Source organism: Apostichopus japonicus, chromosome 17 (genome assembly GCF_037975245.1).
Source record: "Apostichopus japonicus isolate 1M-3 chromosome 17, ASM3797524v1, whole genome shotgun sequence".
In the NCBI taxonomy this organism is placed as follows: Eukaryota; Metazoa; Echinodermata; class Holothuroidea; order Aspidochirotida; family Stichopodidae; genus Apostichopus; species Apostichopus japonicus.
Window position 1 is genome coordinate 28,617,883 of NC_092577.1, and position 18,854 is coordinate 28,636,736.

The following is an 18,854-nucleotide window of genomic DNA, read 5'->3' on the forward strand; positions in this document are numbered from 1 at the left end:
CAGTAAACCAGTTTTGAAATAAAAGGTACCTTCTTTAAGCAGTTTTATTGATGATGTGAAGTAAAGTGTTTTTACAATGGTGATGACATGATGGACGATCTTGCATAGTTTTTTTTATTCATTATCCTACATTTAGATGCAACGTTACTTCTCTAAGCAAACTCTGAGAGCACCGTAATGTGCCCAAGAAAATTTTTCTCTGATGCTACTACTACGTACATCAGCAATATTTGAACAAACAGCAACAGAAACATACTGCAAAACGTTTTACTTTTCGGCCTTCGGGCAGACGTCAATTACTCAGACTTGTGCCACTTATCATTTGTTGGCTTTGACCTCACACGCACTCATACAATTGGCCTCACCTTCGGGCGATTCCTTGTCGATGACGTCCGGGAAACAGGATGCGGGCCTGCTGGTGGGAAGATCGTCCTCGTCGGTTTCATCCTCGTCATCGAGAGGTGGGAGAGGCATGGAGCTGTCGTCTATGATGTCCAGGTGATCGTAAAAATTTGGAATGAGCTCTGTGATCGGCTGCGAAATGAAAACACGACATCCAATAACCGACCGAGTCGAAAGTGCCTCGTTGACATTTTGTAAAAACTACGCTGGTACACATAGGTCAACAAAAACTGTTTTAAACAGAACAAATGATTCACCATTACACTTGATGACTTTCCCTTCAACATGACATTGAATTGACTGTCCAGATCCCAAATTTCATGAATATCTACTCCTTTCTGAATAACCATGGTAACCAAGTCAAAATTACCTACTGAACAACTGAACATGAATAGCTGAATGTTAGGTAAAGTCAGCAAAAAAGTCATCACTGACAACCTTCCTGTACAATTAATTCCTCTGATGAAGAAGCAAAATTCCAATTTTCTTTCTTATTCCTAAAGTCGGTGTATCTAAACTAAAACCTACCACTCACTTTTTAAATCCTCCAGGGTTTAACAAGATTGCAAACATTCCATTTAATCATAGATGTTGAACTCATGTTTTGTCAACTTTATGGAATTAAATTATACTATCCATTTCACGCTGCGGGGTGGATATAATTCTTCCGATATAGCATCGCGAAACAACCAAACACCCATGCACAAATGTAAAGGTGTTTATAGACCTTTTGTCTGTAAATATATCCTGGTCTTTTAACTGATTTTATGATAACGATTACATTAGTACAGCCCAAACTCCATCGTATCCAAAATGCAAAACACTCAGATTATCATTCCCGCAGCGGGTGCAGAATCAAGCGATATCGACGGCTTGGATTACTATTCCATATTGACGGTGGCAGTCTCGATTACCTCCTTCCAGAAGGATCGTCGATACATCTCCCAAGCCCGCTCACATTCATTCTCCTATCAACAGTATACAACAGTAAAGACATGATGCTGCGACAGAAATGTCAAATGACTAACGGATCTTCGAACAGCTGGAAAATATGCTCCCGAGGGAGGATGTATGTCGCCCTTACCTGACCCGACAAGTCATGTTGGGTAAAGCCAAACATCGTCTGCGAGAAATTGTTGTTGATGCTGTGAATGTTGCCGTCGGGTAGAAAGCTCATCATGCCGCTGATGTTTGCGAACACCCACAGGCTGGCCTGGAAGTAGGTGACATCGCCAACGTCCAAGGGACCTGCGTAGAATACGTACTCGAGAAATGAACGACAAGCAGCGAAGATTGTAGCAACAACTGTAGAAATGTTGCTCTATCAAAGAGGTGGGGGGTGGGAGGGGCGGGGGGAATCAAGGAGGGTACGATAGGTGATTATGTATAAATATATCCTAACATCTATGTGAATTCCAGGCCATCCTACGTATCAAAGTGGTTTTGATAGAACAATGTTAAAACAAGTATGAACTCACTGAAAGATTACACGCCATGGTAAACCATGTTAACCAGGCCCCTGACAATATTAACCCTGTTATCTCTGATAGGACACATGATATGCAGTTTATAATCCCATCACTGAATATAAAGGCATATATATTAACAAGAAAATCATGGAAAGGTTTATTGCCAAGTTATCAAATAGCTTATTATACACCGAAACTCTTAACAAGAACATAGACTGACGGAATCAGATAAAACTAGATTCATAACAGATCAGAATGTGAATGTAATGGAATTAAACAAGGATGCTACAACATAGACAACTAACACTCTGCATCCATTAAATACAGTCGTGGATGTTTTACACAACCAAAATTTTTGGTTTTTTGTTTGTTTTTTTGAAGAAGATCCTGCTAGAATCGAAACGTCAGGCCAACTTACTTTTACACATTCTCTTACACAGGCTCTCGAGTGGATAAGCAGTTTGCTAACAGTTTGATTTCATTTTAACCAAAACTTACAGATGTAACACACACACACGCAGGCAGACACAAACACACGATTACCATTTGCTATATAGTGAACTACACACTGAAGCAGATGCCTGCCTCAGAGCCTCCCCAGTTCTGTCTTAACGAGAACATATAAAACAATTCAATTAATGAACCGGCAAGAAAAAAAGTAGCAATAGCCTAGAGGTGTGAAGGCTTATTTCCTGGTCTAACTCCTTTTAAAATAATTGCCAGTTTCTTGCTACTGTTTTGCTTTCGAGGGCAAAAAAGTTGGCGAGAGAGCAGGAATACAAGGGTTGGAGCACCTAGCAGTTTCTTTGTTTTAATCGATAATTGACCAAAGGGGGAAAGATCTACCTCAAAAGACAGACGAATGAGAAGGAGGGAGGATGTTACATTTATCAGTAAAGAGACTGCAATAAGATTCCTGAGATGACAGCCTCCAGGGGTTATTCTGTTCTTTTTCTTTATCTCTTTCTTGTTTCTTCTTTTTGCTTTCACAGTTTTACACAAGAGCTTATTTTTTAGTGACCCACTTAAAGGATGCAAACAGACATAGACAAGGGGTACAGTGAAATTGAATCATTCTGGTCGCTATAGCTAAAAGCTATTTTTCAGAAATTTTACAAAAAACCTTCCCAGTATGTCTCAAACTTTGAGACACTGTTCTATAGTTTTCGCAATGATAATAGGGACACAAACGATATATTCTTCTCTGCGTTTTACTTAGCCTTCATTAATTTGAAACCAAAGTTGAAAAGTCAAACTTATGAAACGTATTTTCACTATATTTCTTGCACTTTTCTTCAGTTGTTGTTGTGGTTAGCATGACGCTTGTTTATTTTTGTTGCCTAAAGAGTCAGTCTTGAATTGCTTCTGGAGCCTATTATAGATACAGTATATACAGCTTTGCTATGCAGCTAAAAGTTCTTGAGATATTTCCTCAAACATATCCTAAATTCGTAGTAAAACGTGAACAAAATAAAACTCAAAATTGTTTGCTTTAAAAGCGATATGGCGCAATGGTACCCGTTCTACAATTTTTCACATTTGCACAACCTCAATTAACCTCCCCAGCAGAAGGGATCAAGATTTTAAATGTACCGTGCCAACGCTGCAGAGGACTTTGTTATTGCCAAAGAGGCGCCACCTGCTGGTGATTAGCCTGTATGATGGCGATAAAAAACTGACACAAATCTGATACAGAATAGAGGCTAGCCTTAAGGGTACAGCAGCTGCTGCTGCTACTACTGGCAAAAGTGTGGTAGGCTAGCAAAATGTTGTTGATATTTGTTTTGACCAAGGGTTATCTTTACAAACATATGCGCAGCCAGCCCATTTCTGATTGGAGTTTTATAGAAGGAAAATTTATGATATCAGACTTTGCCAGGAGATTTGCGTGAGGTCGCCATAAAAAGTGGGATACTAATTGTGATAACCCATCGGAGTTGGCAGGGCTGATGAGAGGTAAATTGAACTGACAACTCAGGGCAGTGAATGATAATACAATAAGACAACTTGCTATAAACTCCTCAGAAAACAAAGTGCTTTTCTTCTGGCTTCCTACCCTATTTCTCTCCTGAAAGAGGCCGAGCAGATAGATGTGGGGAGGAAACATCTTTCATTGATGATGCTCCACATATTTGAAATAAATCACCTCTTGAAATCAGGCTGGCCCCAAGTATCACTACTTTAAAGTTGATTCTCGAGATTTTGCAATACTAGGATACTATACCAATGACGTAAACTAAGCTAACTGTAAAGTTTCAAAGTGCAAAAAAAATGACATTTTCTGATTTTCGTATTTTGAATCTTTGACTTCGATAGACTCCTCCCACTTATAGGAACCTTGTGAATATGTATAACGAACAAGGTACTTTGAATAGCAAGGTAAACAGTAAACAAAAATCAGCTGAGGAGATGTACGTACCACGCAAAGGGACAGTTAAGCCATATATCTCATTGCATACATTGCCCTAAAAACCCAAGAAAATTCGTCGCTCCACGAAAATAAAACAGCAAGGATACATAAGAGAGAAAGTCATGGAACCAGAAGAACCCGATCGGTAAGTAACATTCGCGAGAACGATATTGTATCACTCTACTCGGTGTTACATAGGCTAGTTACTGTAGTACAATCAGACCTATTAGTGTGTGACTTACACTGGTTAGGCCTGAATAACGTTATGTACACGCTGTGCATTGTGTATGAGTATGAGTGTAGCGCAATGGGGGCCGTTGGTTTCCGGACCCGTTAGTTTCTTCTCTTGAAAAACCTTAGTTTCCTCCTCTAACAACATGGGAGAAAATAACGTTTTTCAGGAGAGGAAAGTAACGTCTCTCAAGGAAATGCAATATGGCAAATTGGCTAGGCCATGTGGAGATTTAAGTAGTGCTTTGCAGCAAGGGATTACCATGCCAATGAATGAGTCTATTTTTAGTGCCAAGTCATACATAAACATCTCTTCACTGATTGGTTGAATTTGAATAGGCAGTTTTGTAGAGCTGCATGTGATAAATACTAAATGATTCGATGTGTCAGGGAGACACTTTCTCAGAATCATATAAAAGCCTTAATTACTTGCTAATTAACGTTCGCTGTGGGGAAAAAAGTATGAGAAAGTCTTAGTTTTGTCTTTTGTGATTGTATTATGATAAAAACTTGATAGACACGGAAAAATTGAGGAAAAACGACGACTCAACCTAAAATGCTGCTTTTAAGTCAAAACTAAAAATTTTAATTAATAGCTAAGGCTTTTGTTGAAATTTCTATGATATGCTTTTGTGTCTGTTTATTGGTTGTTCTTTTCTTTGTGCTGATACAGTGCTCTTCAGAGTAGACACAAGCACATATTATCATTACTACCACCACCACCATCGTCAACATCACATCACCACCGCCACCACCAACATCACCACTACCACCACCACCATCACATCATCACCACCGCCACCAGCATCACCATCACCATCACCACCATCATCACCACCATCATCATCACCACCACCATCATCACCACCACCATCATCATCACCATTACCACCATCATCATCATCACCACCAACATCACATCATCACCACCACTGCTATCACATCATCACCACCTCAATAGCCACCACCACCATCATCATCGTCATCACCATCATCACCACCACCACCATAATCATCACCACCATCAACACCACCACCATGATCACCACGATCATCATCACCACCATCATCATCAGCACCAGCACCACCATCATCATCATCACCACCATCACCACCACTATCAATGAACTTTAAGTTGTACAGTACTGAAAATTTAGACTTAGACTTAGTGAATTTTAAGTCAAAGTTTGAAAGAGTAAATTTAGGATTAAATCTTGGCTATAACGGGATTCAAAACAATTGCCCTTAATGGGTGGCATTCCCTAGGTAACCAATGCTTTGTTAGGGGGGGGCGGAGGAGGAAGGACATGGGTCAGTCAAAACAGTACCTTGCCCTACGATGTAACCAGTGACAAAAAGTACAGTTTCAATCAATAAAACCCAGAAAGCATCAGAGAATGGATTTCATTAAAAATTACGCTCTTTGTTTATACAAGTAAATCAATAATGGAAAAAATGTTAAAACTTATTTTGACAGAGCAAAGAAAACCCAAAAGTTTAGTTGTAAGAGACAATCGATTCATTTACATAACAAGAAAGATGAAACTACTGTTACCCTAAAGCAGCTTTTAGAAGAAGCATGCAGAATTTTATCTAATTTAAAAAAAAATTATGTTATAAAGCCATACACACACTCACACACAAAAGGAAGCCCTTAGCAAACATGAACATATTCTAAACTCCTTTAAGATAGGTTTCTGGGTTTTCATCCGAGTTTGAAGAATAAATTTACGTATCAACTACGAACACATCCTATACCAGAGGCTCTGAAAAATGCTATCAAGTTGCTATGAATTGTCTCTTTTTCTCAACCAAAGAGATTCAAATCGATTCCATTTGGCAAAGTAGGACTGATTTGGATGTAACTGTGACACAAACATGTCAGGCAGAGCTAAGGGGTTTACTTTTCTCACTTTTCTCGACTAATCTGCAATAACACTACAACCAAACAAACAGTTTGTTTTTATTCTAGTGTATTTTCGTAATGGAGTATAAAATGCAAACAGCTGCATTAAAGAGTTCCACAAAGATTCTCTAAACTTTGAAGTGCACGTTGCAAATATGCCAATCTTTATGAACACTAAAAAGTCTTATCACTATTAATACAAGTTTGTCACAGGCTTTTTACATAGACATATATACATACCAGATTGCTGGGTGTCTGATATAGAGCTTAACAAGTCAGGTGTTCGGCTGTGAACTTTGGTTGAAAGATTGAAATCTGAAAGAGAAATATGAATGTCAAAGATGTAGCAGCTAATGTCATTTCTGCAGATTATGTTCTATGAACTGTTATCTCTTTTGGGTTGGGGTTGGGAGGAGGGGGGGAGGTAGGGAGATAGGTGGTGGAGAATAATCCAAGCTCACAAAACCTGTAACTATTTTACCCATCAATACCTGACCTTTAATAGCTATCTCAACAAGGAAAACAAATTTAAGACGACAGGGTAAATGCATGAAAGGGATGTCCATATCTGAAGACACAAACGTTCCCTTTGCAAAAAGAATTTTTGACTTTTGTCGGCAGAATTCCATGCAACAACAGTCAATCTTAAAGTGAAAATGAAAGAAGAGGAAGGGGAGAGAGGCTACTGAATGCTTGGGAACACTACTGCTGACCCTATCTGCCCGTTCCTGGACTGCTACTCAATATGAACACTGTGAATCGGGTGGAACAAATCATGGCTGCATGAGAATACAAGTTAGTCTTTAAATAAAGTCAGATTAAACCCAACTGTCACCAATCAAAAACTTTATACATGACAGAGATTCCATTGAAGTACAAGTAACCCTCAATAGCTATCAGAATATGTCGGGATTATGTTATAATTTTTAAGGACATGCCCACCATGCAGAGGATACAATATTTTATAAAGGGAGGGAGTGTTGCCCTGGGGTTATTGAAGCCAGCTTCCATGTAGAGAGGTCTGAAGGAGCCAACCCCCCCCCTCCACATGGATGTCACAATGATGAAACACACTGGAAAAGATGGCAGTCCCATTAACTCTCATCAATAATTCATATTTTACATTTAGCAAATCTTTCAGAATGGAAATAGATTTTTATTAACTTCTTCATCATCATGATGTACAGACTATCACAGTACCACTGTTTGTCTGTCTTTAATAACCTTAGTACCTGCAGCAAGATGTGCACTTTTCAGCGAAGGAATTTAAGGAACGTTCGATTCTGTGACACAGTCATCAGTTTTTAGTTCAAAATCACTATTTCTATTACTGACATAATTAGCACACACTTCTCTCAAGATACTCTGTTGAAAACCTTACAAGCCTTTCCAAAGGCTGAGGTCTCTCATTACATCCTTATGAAAACAAATACGAAGCAGAGATAAAAATCAATCCCATCGGCTCTGAATCTTACTCCCCAAGTACTTGATCGAGTACTTCATCTCGGAGTACTCCAGATTTAAAAGAGTCGTTTCAAGATCACTCCTGGAGTGTATACATGGAGGGAGAGATTGCAATGGCCAGTCGGTCAGTGGGTCACGTCTAGTATGATGTCCAAGATTTCATTAAAACACAGTCGCTTAAGTAAACACGAACATAACGGTCAGTTGTGGTCTCTACGATCTACGACTCAACCTAATAAATCCAACGTAAATTTAGTTTTGATGTGTTAACATATCCTCGTACAAAAGAACTTGCGTCACAGGTTCCATACACACTCGTGGAAAACCCCCGGGGAATTTGTGTGAAAAAAAAATGTGATTTTGGGAATTTGTGTGGAAAAAAATGTGATTTTGACACACTGTAACAGACTCCCTGCATGGTTTCTCCTAGTTTGACAGAAAAGGTGAGGTAACCCAAGAAGACAGGCACACAAAGCAATCCGTGGCAAGATATCAGCTATACGTAAAAGTATGCAAACTATATATAGCATTGAACTTTACAAGATGTATTTGTATTGTCTTTAAGTCTTCCATTTATAGATTCTCTCAGGTTGGCCACAGGTAGTAACACACATGTTCACACTTTAACGCATGTAGGAGCAAAATCCAGACACTTTTATCTGTTTCAGGAACACATATGCTAAAATATGTGAAAACATGTGGTGTTGTCGCTGTGAAAATGGTTCCATGTGTGTTTTGCTCTGTGTTGTACACGTGATCATGAATAATAACCGCTGGTGGTTAAAGAATGATCTAAATTTAAGAAATTCTAACCTTGCTAATAGAAATAGAAAAAGAACAATAAAGAAGAAGAAAGTTACCTGTGTCTTCCACAAAGGCACTGTCTTCACTACTCTCTTTCATGGATATAACTTTGATATGTATGCTCAAGGGAAATAGATATCCTTCTTTGGTTTTACCTGTCAGCTGCTGTTTCTTAACGGCCTAAAGGAAACATACGAGCAAAGGAGAAAAAATACCAGAAGACGGATTAACTAGGGAACATTGCAAAGTAAGCAACAGGTCTGAGTATTATAGACCCAGGCCTAGAAGTTTAACAACTTTAGCCATTTGCTAAAAAAAAATTGTTAGGGCTTTCTAGTTTCTACTGTCTAAAATGAAGTTTCCACTGGCATCTTTCTGAATTACAGCAGTCATCGACTACCACACAGGCTTTAGAGAGCAAATCAATCATATTCGCTGATAGTGAAACAGTTAATACTCATGTTAGGTACAAAAATCATGCAAAATTGTAAACTCACAATCATTACCCTAGTTATCATGTGATTATGGTTTTAATGTCTACTGGGAGTAAGATACCAGTGCCAATCTTTCTACTTGCAAAATGAAGAATCAAACCAACTGGCATGTAGCCAGTAATTAAATATTGTGGCCTGGTAAAAGGATTTGCTTTTAGTGCTCTATATTCCTATACATGCCGCGGTGGAAGGCCACAACCACCTACATTCAGTTGACATGACCAATATTACACTCCTGTGATGTTCTATGTCCCCTAATTGCCCTGACCAATATTATAGTCCTGCGATGTTCTATGTCTCCAAATTGCCCTGACCAATATTATAGACCAGTGATGTTCTATGTCTCAAAATCGACCTGACCAATATTACAGTCCTGTGATGTTCTATGTCTCCTATTTGCCCTGAACAATATTAAAGTTCATTGATGTTCTATGTCTCCTTATTGCCCTGACCAATATAACAGTCCTGTGATGTTCTATGTCTCCTAATTGCCCTGACCAATATTACAGTCATGTGATGTCCTATGTCTCCTTATTGCCCTGACCAATAGAGTCCAGTGATGTTCTTTTTCTCCTAATAGCCCTGACCAATATTACAGCCCTGTGATGTGATGTCTCCTAATAGCCCTGACCAATATTACAGTCCAGTGATGTTCTATGTCTCCTAATAGCCCTGACCAATATAACAGTCCTGTGATGTTCTATGTCTCCTATTTGCCCTGACCAATATTACAGTCCTGTCATGTTCTATGTCTCCTTATTGCCCTGACCAATATTACAGTCCTGTGATGTATTTGTTAACTTTTTCCCCATAGGGATAAGTTGGGCTATTATTTACTGGCTTCAATCGTCAGTCAAACAAATCGGCAAGCCCTGTATTACTGCTGATGACTAGCGGATATGCCTGTACATTAAACTGATGTGTGTTGTAATTCAGTTAAATACCAGGGGGGAACTTGACTTCAGCCAGTAGATTCTTTTAAGCATATTGCTAAAATTGTGAAATTGATACCGTGGACGCGCCATTGCGCTCCGCGGCCTCCAATCATTCAACTCGACCTAATAAAGATGTGACTCCTTACATCTCTGATGCATTCCCAAAAGGAAACATTTCAAAACTAAGCATTTTTTTCTTCTTCTTTTTCCGCAGTTGTTTGACAACCTTTTCAGCCAAAGTTTACAGCAAATTTAACTAAGAGGTTTAAAAGGAAACATTTTTACTTGCTTTTGTCACAAACCACTCAAGGCAAATTAAAAACAAGATTTTACCTCGTTTCTGACGGAAAGGTCAGCAAGCTGTCCTGTAAATCACGGACCACATGTTGAAATAGATATTGCTATGCCATTACTTTCCTGGAAAGGCACATTCCTGCTTTTAGTAGCTACAACTATAACATTGTATTTATCAGCTTTTAACATTACAAGCATCACATGCTACTTCGCGATTCAAGTCTACAAATTAATAAGCGATGCCAGTGGTGTTCCAATCTTGCCTCCCTCCGTCCACCACCCTCCCAGCACCCCCTTTTAGAGTAAACACAAACCTTAAAAGTTGATATTACCCTAGGCTTAAATAACTACATGTTAGGCTTAAGCCTAGACTAACATTATTATAAAAGGAATCCTTCAAAATTTAATCAAAATGAAATATCTGGCAGAATAGTTGGTGAAGAAAAAAAACCTTGAATTTACGAGAGCAAATAAGATTAAAACATTTGACTGAAATCATCAATATTTATCTTTGATTTGATCATGATGTTAGGATTGCCTAAAGTTGTATTATATTTCCTTCAGTCATCTTGAGTTTAGAGCTGATATTAATTTCATTTTTTTTTACAATTGTTCCCAAACCTGAGGCATTTCACCCTGGCTTGATGGTAAAGTGATGGATGGAATGAGCTGTTGCAGAGACATTCCCTCCAGGGACTGTTCATCCTCGTAGCCGTAGAGTGTCGCCATCTGTCTGTCCACTTGATAAATAGTCCCCTGTAAACAAAAATGGGTAAAATATTTAACAGCTGTCCTTCTGAAAGGTGATCAAGGTAAATTTGCATCACACTTTCCTTTTTGACTGCTGAGTTGGTAACCTGTAAGGCAGTGTACACCCTCACTGGCCGGTTACCACCTGTCACCTGGACCCTTCTCCTCATTCTAACAACCTCCCCGGAATTGCATCCGTTTGGATCTTAGGAAGCAAAGTAAATGTGAAATAATACATAGAGACCAGACTGAGTCTGCAAGTAGAGATCAGGCTGGGTCTGTACGTAGAGATCAGACTGATCTTGCACGTAGAGATCAGACTGATCCTGCACGTAGAGCTCAGACTGAGTCTGCACGTAGAGATCAGACTGATCCCGCACATAGAGATCAGACTGTCAGTTCGTAGAGATGAGACTGAGTCTGTACGTAGAGATCAGACTGAGTCAGTACGTAGAGATCAGACTGAGTCAGTACGTAGAGATGAGACTGAATCTGTACGTAGAGATCAGACTGATCCCGCACATGTTGTGTCAGTTCGTAGAGATCAGACTAAGTCTGCACGTAGAAATCAGACTGAGTCTTTACATAGAGACCAGGCTGAGTCAGTTTGTAGAAATCAGACTGAGTACATAGAAATCAGACTGAATTGTAGGTAGAAATCAGACTGATAGAGAACAGACCGAGTCTGCACGTAGAGATCAGACTGAGTCTGTACTTAGAAATCACACTGACTGTGTACACTGAGACCAATTTTGCTATTTTAAGTACCTTAGGGTCAAAGATTATTCTGGCGGTGGTTCTTTCGACTGGTTCCATCACCACTAAACATTTCGGGTTGGCATCATCTGTCACTTTCTTCATCCACAATGATACAGGGATCACCAAGCCACCGGAGTCCAGTACTTCAAACTGCAAGGAGAAGATGAAAAATAAAATAAAAAATAAAAAACAAGCTGTGATGTATATGTTTCCCAAGAAAACACAGGAGAAATCCATCGAAAGGTACCGTTCGGATAAAGTTAGTTAATTTCTCTCCATTTTGGAATTTAAGGAATCAAATTTCATTATTTTACAAGTGTTTTGTGAGTCATGTTCAAATTAAGGCTGCACGGTTTTGGTTGGAGTAAAAGCGTGTCGGTGTTTTATTTTAAAGCCGGTTCTAACAGAAAAACCAGTTTTTGTGACGTACATATGGTATTGGATCATGTTCAAATTCATACAACTTGTACTCACCTTGTTACTAACCATTGACAAGCTATGAACAACTAGTTGCCATGTGACATATTAATTCCATTTTCCCAGTGCAAAGATTTGTGTACATGATTGTGTATTATTAGCCCTGGTAGTAATGCGACAGATACTTAATAATCTCCAGGACGTCAGTTAATTGTCCAATCCATTAATTTTTTAAATGTTTACAACTTTATACTTTCAAGCCTTTAAGGTACTTGCAAGATATATAAATAGTTTGATAATTCCTACCATTCTTTTCTCTTTTTTCCCCCTCTTTGTCACAATAAATATTTAATAACTTGGACAAAAAAAAACATTTTACTTTTCAGTGAGATTAACTCTGCTTCAAAACAAAATAATCAACATTTCTCAATGTTAAGCAACTTTGCAACAGATGTATCTAACATACAGGCATATCATAATTTGCATATAAGGTTCCAGCTGAAAGCTGTTCTTGTTATCAAGAGATGACACAACATTATAACACAGCTGAAAGACTGCGCACTTAATAGATGAAAAGCAAGGGACCATATGTACTAACCACCTGTGGTAGTAGTAATATGGAAAGGAGGGCCTGAATTACTCAAATGATACACCTGTCCCTTTGATCAAGTTGTCGTAGACCTGTACACTTATGTTTCTTTAACATTAGTTAAACTTCATTAATATCACACTAAATCAGGGCTCACATGTTGTCTAAAATAAGCCAGCGATACGCACGTTGGACACCTAACGCTCTTGGCGAGTGGTTTCACAGACGGTTTTAACAAATCGTTTCCATTTTCTGAACATGATTTCCTGTTCACTTTGACAAAAGGATGATGCCTTGGTGTCATTTCATATATTTTTGGAAAACTGCCTTGGTGCCCTCGGTGTTCGGGATTTGACAGACCTGGATTATAATTCTTAAGTAGCGAGAATAAAATACATTTCACCAGTGCGACAATCGCATCGTGGGGGGGTGTCCAGCTTACCACTTTACCGGAAACGATGACTACCCTGCCGCTGGTATCTAGGTGATGCTCTTGCAGGACGTCTGGCATCTCGCGATCCTTGATTGAGAGAAGGTTTGTCATCTTCATCCCGGTCAGTTCCTCGGACGTCAGACCGAAGAGCTCGCAGGCCATCTTGTTGACCACAAGGATCTTGAATCAGAACAAAATTTCAAGTTTTCTACTTTTAATTTTTTGCGGCTGTCTGGGATGTTTCAGTGGACAATGGGGTGTGGTTATTGGTTGCATGGTATACAAGGTAGTCTACTATGGGTTCTATTAAACCGGGACCCTCAGCAAGCTCCCCCCCTCTCCCCCTCGGATAAAAAAGGCTAAACAGGTATAACAACAAACCAAAGGCTGTTTAACTGAACTGGTTAATAAGAAAAGGCTTGTGAAATATTCCTGAGGTGATCTGTGTTTTCTGTTCTTGCAAACAATTGTCTTTGCTTGTTGTATCAGTGCATGAAGTTATTACAAATTATCTTTTGCTACAAAAGCAATTGCACACACACATGTATGAGTTATTGTCACATATTTTCGCTATCCAGAAGAACACAGAATTCAGGAGTTACATATTTACCTCGATATCATCACATCTGTCTTTATTTAATGACATTGTACTATTATATGGTGAAGAGAACAAACATGAAAGCCTAGTCCTTTACTCTACCTTGGTTGTCCGTGCTTCAATGGTCAGTATCGCTTTGTTTGGATTGTGAACCGTCGTGGGGAAAGACGAACCCATTTCTCCACCTCCGACAAAGTTGTAAAAGGCCCAAGACTGACCCATGGACATGTTAAGGTGAGGGGAGGGTGCACCTTTATCCAGGGAACCCCTTCCAATCCCGGTCGAAAAACTGAAAGTGTTGAGTTCATCTCCTGATCAGGGTACAAAGAAACAATAAATGATTATAAAATCGTAAAACAGCATTCAGCCAGTTCAATCAATTTCCTTATTAATGCTAATATAATACCACTCTCTAGGTGCCTCTCCTGTCATGCTTCAAAGCACTTCTACTGGCAATATGAACAGTTCCTATCCTTTATCTTACACAAACAGATATTCATACTGCTCATATTATCAGTATGAACAGTTCCTATCCTTTATCTTACAATGGTAAATTAGGAAGGAAGAGAGGGTGCGCGGTGACCTATGGGAGAGGTCACCGGGGGCGCAGTGCTAAAATTATACCTGTGGCGTCTAGGTAGACTAGGAAATGTGCGTTAGTGTTGTAGGAGACAGGTAAGAGAGGAGTGAAGTAAATATTCATACTGCTCATATTGTCAGTTATGAACAGTTCCTATCCTTCATCTTACACAAACAGATATTCATACTGCTCATATTGTCAGTATGAACAGTTCCTATCTTTTATCTTACACAACAGGATATTCATACTGCTCATACTGGCAGTATGAACAGTTCCTATCCTTTATCTTACACAAACAGGATATATTCATACTGTTCATTCTCTCAGTACAAGTGCTTTGAAGCATGACATCGCAGTACAGAGAAACGTAAAGCGTGACATGAAAGTATGAAGAAGAATTGACCCATCTACTGTATATGCTTCATACATGTGTTCATATATTTTTCTTTGTGCAGAGAACTGAAAATAAACCATGAATCTTTTGGTGTGTATAGCACTGAAATATACAAGGCAATGTCCCATTATAGCAACTGTTGGAAGAGCTTTCACTATAACCTGAAAATGAGTTACATAAATTTCCATATTTTCATTTATATTTAGAATGCAAACATTTGCGATATCCTGACAACCATTAAAAATATACTTGCCAACAACTACACAGAAATCAAACAAATTAATGGCCTTCTTCTTCTTCTTGGACCTTGTCATCGTCCAATAGAAACTAAGTAAACAGTACTAACGTTAAATTCAATTTGCGAGCCGTTTCATGTCAAATTGTGATCTCCACGACACGAACAGACCGCTACTCATGAAGGCAAAGTTTAGCAAAAGCACACATTACTGATACCAATTATGGGCAAGTTGTTTATACAGCTAACTCAAAAAGTGTACAGTAATATATGCAGCCTAGAATCCATAAAACTGTGACATATCAAAAGATTCATAATTATCGCCAAGATTGCAAATAGCAAAGACACAGGTCCCACAAAAGCACATTTCACTTTCAACACTTTCCCCATGTTTGATGAAGCCATTATTTAAAGGGTATATGTGTTGTCTGAGGAAAAACACTGAATATAACTGATTGGAAATTGAACAATGATACATACTCCATTGAAAGATTTAATGTTCCTTCACTCCCCTTTCTAGTCTTAGCTAGTCTAGCCATTACTTGAAGAAGAGGGGGGGGGGGGCAGAGGGAGAATAAGGCATGTATGTTAATCACCAGTAAATATTGGTGTTATAATATGAAACTTATATAACAGTTTCAACACATTTTGTTGAATGAAGGTTTCATTTTTTTTCCACTTCTTTCATCCCATCAACCCAACTTCCTAAAGGACATCAGTCACTAATGGCAGACCATGTGAAAATGTTTTGGAAAAATGAAGATTTGCAATGTTACATTATATCACACATTTTCAGTTATTCCTACCAAATTTCCATCCCTTGATATTCTAGTGTTATGTTTATTATAAGATGCTTGTCTAACAGAATCTTACATGTATAATAACTTTTCCAACTCTTGTCCTGCATGTGTTTGGATGTACAGATCCGTAATTATTAAAGGGGTGGTGATCATCAGCAGGCCAAATATATATCTTATATTCCAATTTATCTGAGATGTTCTCAGTAATTTTTCTTTTAATATCCCTTAAATTTTTCCTGTTTTAAATCAAACCGTTGTTTGATGGGATGGAGGAGATGGGATGGGATGGGATGGAGGAGGAGGAGGAGGAGGAGGAGGAGGAGGAGGAGGAGGAGGAGGAGGAGGAGGAGGAGGAGGAGGAGGAGGAGGAGGAGGAGGAGGAGGAGGAGGGAGATGGATAGTGGTAATCACCAGTGCAAATTGGCACAGACAATATGTAACATATCTGAAAGACCGATTGCTGAATTAATTATTCCTGTGTTAACTGCATTAATTAGTTTATTAACTGGCTTAACATGCATCAACTTGCAGACAGAGTAAAGTAAAACAATTTTTTTTTAAATTGTGAATGTTCGGCAAAAGCTCCATTACTTAATCCTTACGCTCAAAATCTACCAATATAATTACCGCAAAATCAGAAACATGAACAAAATATCCCCTTTTTAATTATTATTATACGTACCTCATGGAGAGTGGATCACTTGTTCATACCAAAGCTTAGCCCCCCCCCCCCAACACACACACACACTTTATCTTTATTTTGCTTGTTTAACATCCTGTTGGTGACATTGATAAGTCTTTAAGTACTTCCAATATAATTCATTTCCCAGCCTTTTGGACAAACCGTGGGACATTCTAATACCGTCCCACTTTAAGTACATCGTTTGAACTGACCATTATACCTTTTTACAGTACTTTGTAAAAGGAGCCATAGAACTCTCTCATGGATACCATCAAATCAACATAAATTTATTCTTTCCGATTCATCTTGCCGTCCTCCGACTGTAAACAACGGCAAATTGCTCTTCACTTGCGATACAAACTACCGACCCAAAGGCCTGAGGGATACGATCTGCTTTACTTGAATGACAATGACCAGTTTCTTCTTCATTTTACTTATTAATACCGAAACAAAAAAAACCTGCAGCTATAATGCATCATCTATACTGTATCTTAATCACTGATCATCTGATAGCAAAGTACCCTATTTCCTGATTAGTGTTACATAATGCATTGCTCAAGGGAAATTTCATATGGTAAATCACAATAAGCAATAGCGCTGGATACCGGCTTCAAAGAAGTTTATTGCCCGCCTCGAATCTTCAGGCCAGAATGAAGGCTTGATCGTAGAATTTATAATTGGTCGGGGCAGAGTAATCATTGCCAATTGCCCATCAGATTCAAATCCATCCATCTTTTAGAGGTACAGATGGCGGGGAGGGAAGTGCCACGAAAACAACGTCCTCTAACATTCAAGTTACATGCACACACATATATATATACATGTATACATACAGTATATGTACATCACCCAGGGGGGACAATATTTTCTATACTGTAGTGTCATGTCCTGCTTCAAAGCACTTGTATTGTCAGTACGAGCAGTATGAATATCATGATGCTATCAGATCAAGGTTAGGAACTGTTTGTTCTGTCAATACCAGTGCTTTGAAGCATGATATTGGAGTACAGTTTAGAGAAGTATTAGCATTAGGAAATTGTCCCAACTGGCTGATGTACATATGTACATACTGTACATGCATATATAAATGTATGTGTGTGCATGTGCACATGTTTTTGCATTCAGACCGAGGACTTGAACAAAGGAATTCAAAGTCCTCAGATCTGTCATTTGAAAAGAATCACCAAGTCCTCAGAAGAATTCTTTTGTTAAGAGGTATTGTTAAGGTCAGGGTATGTGGATTCGAACAATGGAAAAAACAGTGGAGTCCTCCTCAGTCAGAATGTTAAACATATTGGGTAGGTGTATGTGTGTTTAAAATGTGGAGGTAAATGAAACTTCAAAACTGAAATTTCAATAAATTATATAATGAAGGAATAGAGTTGACAAAACTCTGCGTGAGGTGATAACAGACGAGATGAATAATTGAATTCACTCAACCAACGGCAGAACACACAGGATTTTCACACCCTCCTCCAGCTTTTATGGTAGAGCGGTATAAAGTTAATTGTGATTTGACCATAGAATGAGGGTCTGATAAACATCGATGGTTATGGCTTGAAAAGAAATAACAACATCTGCTCAACACACTTGACTTGATTCTTCCTTCTTAAAAAGTGGTACATTGAACACTAAAAGTTCTGCTTTTTATTGGAATTTCTTGCAACTGTTTGAATTGGTTGCAAATATCTAGAACCCTAATTAAATTTGTATAAAATCTCAGCGAGCAAAAATTTACTCGACATACATATTTTGCATTTTTAAAGACACTCCACGTACGTGAGTTACAGACTTGTTGATCTTTCCAGCCAGGTATCAAGAATCAGTTACTTTATTCATAAAAGAGCAATTAATTATTGGAACTACATCCAGCATGTTGGACCATTCTTCCAATGTTAAGATATAACATTTTCGGTAACTAGCTGGATTCTTACAATACACTCTATTTTATCATATTAAGAATGATAAGGACAACAAGCAAAACCAGTCGAGTGTATGACTTTGCTATAAATCAAAACCAAATTTAATTCAATTAACATCATGCCAAATTCTTTTGTTTTTCAACATTTTTTGGCCAGGTACAGCTATTCTGCAAGTATGTACAGTACATGCGGTTCATGTACGTACAGTATGGTACGGCTCTGTACATGCGCGCTCCACAAGAAATTCACTGACAAATTGTAGCCTACTGTTTGCTGGCCTCTATTA

The 18,854-nt window shown here is 38.6% G+C and overlaps 1 protein-coding gene across 3 annotated transcripts in view; it reads right to left on the reverse strand.

Annotated features, from left to right (window-relative positions):
* LOC139984753 (PAS domain-containing serine/threonine-protein kinase-like) overlaps positions 1 to 18,854 on the reverse strand; it is a 136,432-nt gene that overhangs the window by 23,204 nt on the left and 94,374 nt on the right. For all 3 annotated transcript variants that reach the window (XM_071998785.1, XM_071998787.1, XM_071998788.1), the window contains exons 5-12: positions 14,058 to 14,266; positions 13,367 to 13,537; positions 11,928 to 12,068; positions 11,031 to 11,165; positions 8,743 to 8,866; positions 6,659 to 6,733; positions 1,487 to 1,650; positions 366 to 534 (exon numbers count right to left, since the gene is read on the reverse strand). In XM_071998785.1, coding sequence (XP_071854886.1) covers positions 366 to 534; positions 1,487 to 1,650; positions 6,659 to 6,733; positions 8,743 to 8,866; positions 11,031 to 11,165; positions 11,928 to 12,068; positions 13,367 to 13,537; positions 14,058 to 14,266 — 1,188 coding nt within the window. The remainder of the gene's footprint in view (positions 1 to 365; positions 535 to 1,486; positions 1,651 to 6,658; positions 6,734 to 8,742; positions 8,867 to 11,030; positions 11,166 to 11,927; positions 12,069 to 13,366; positions 13,538 to 14,057; positions 14,267 to 18,854) is intronic.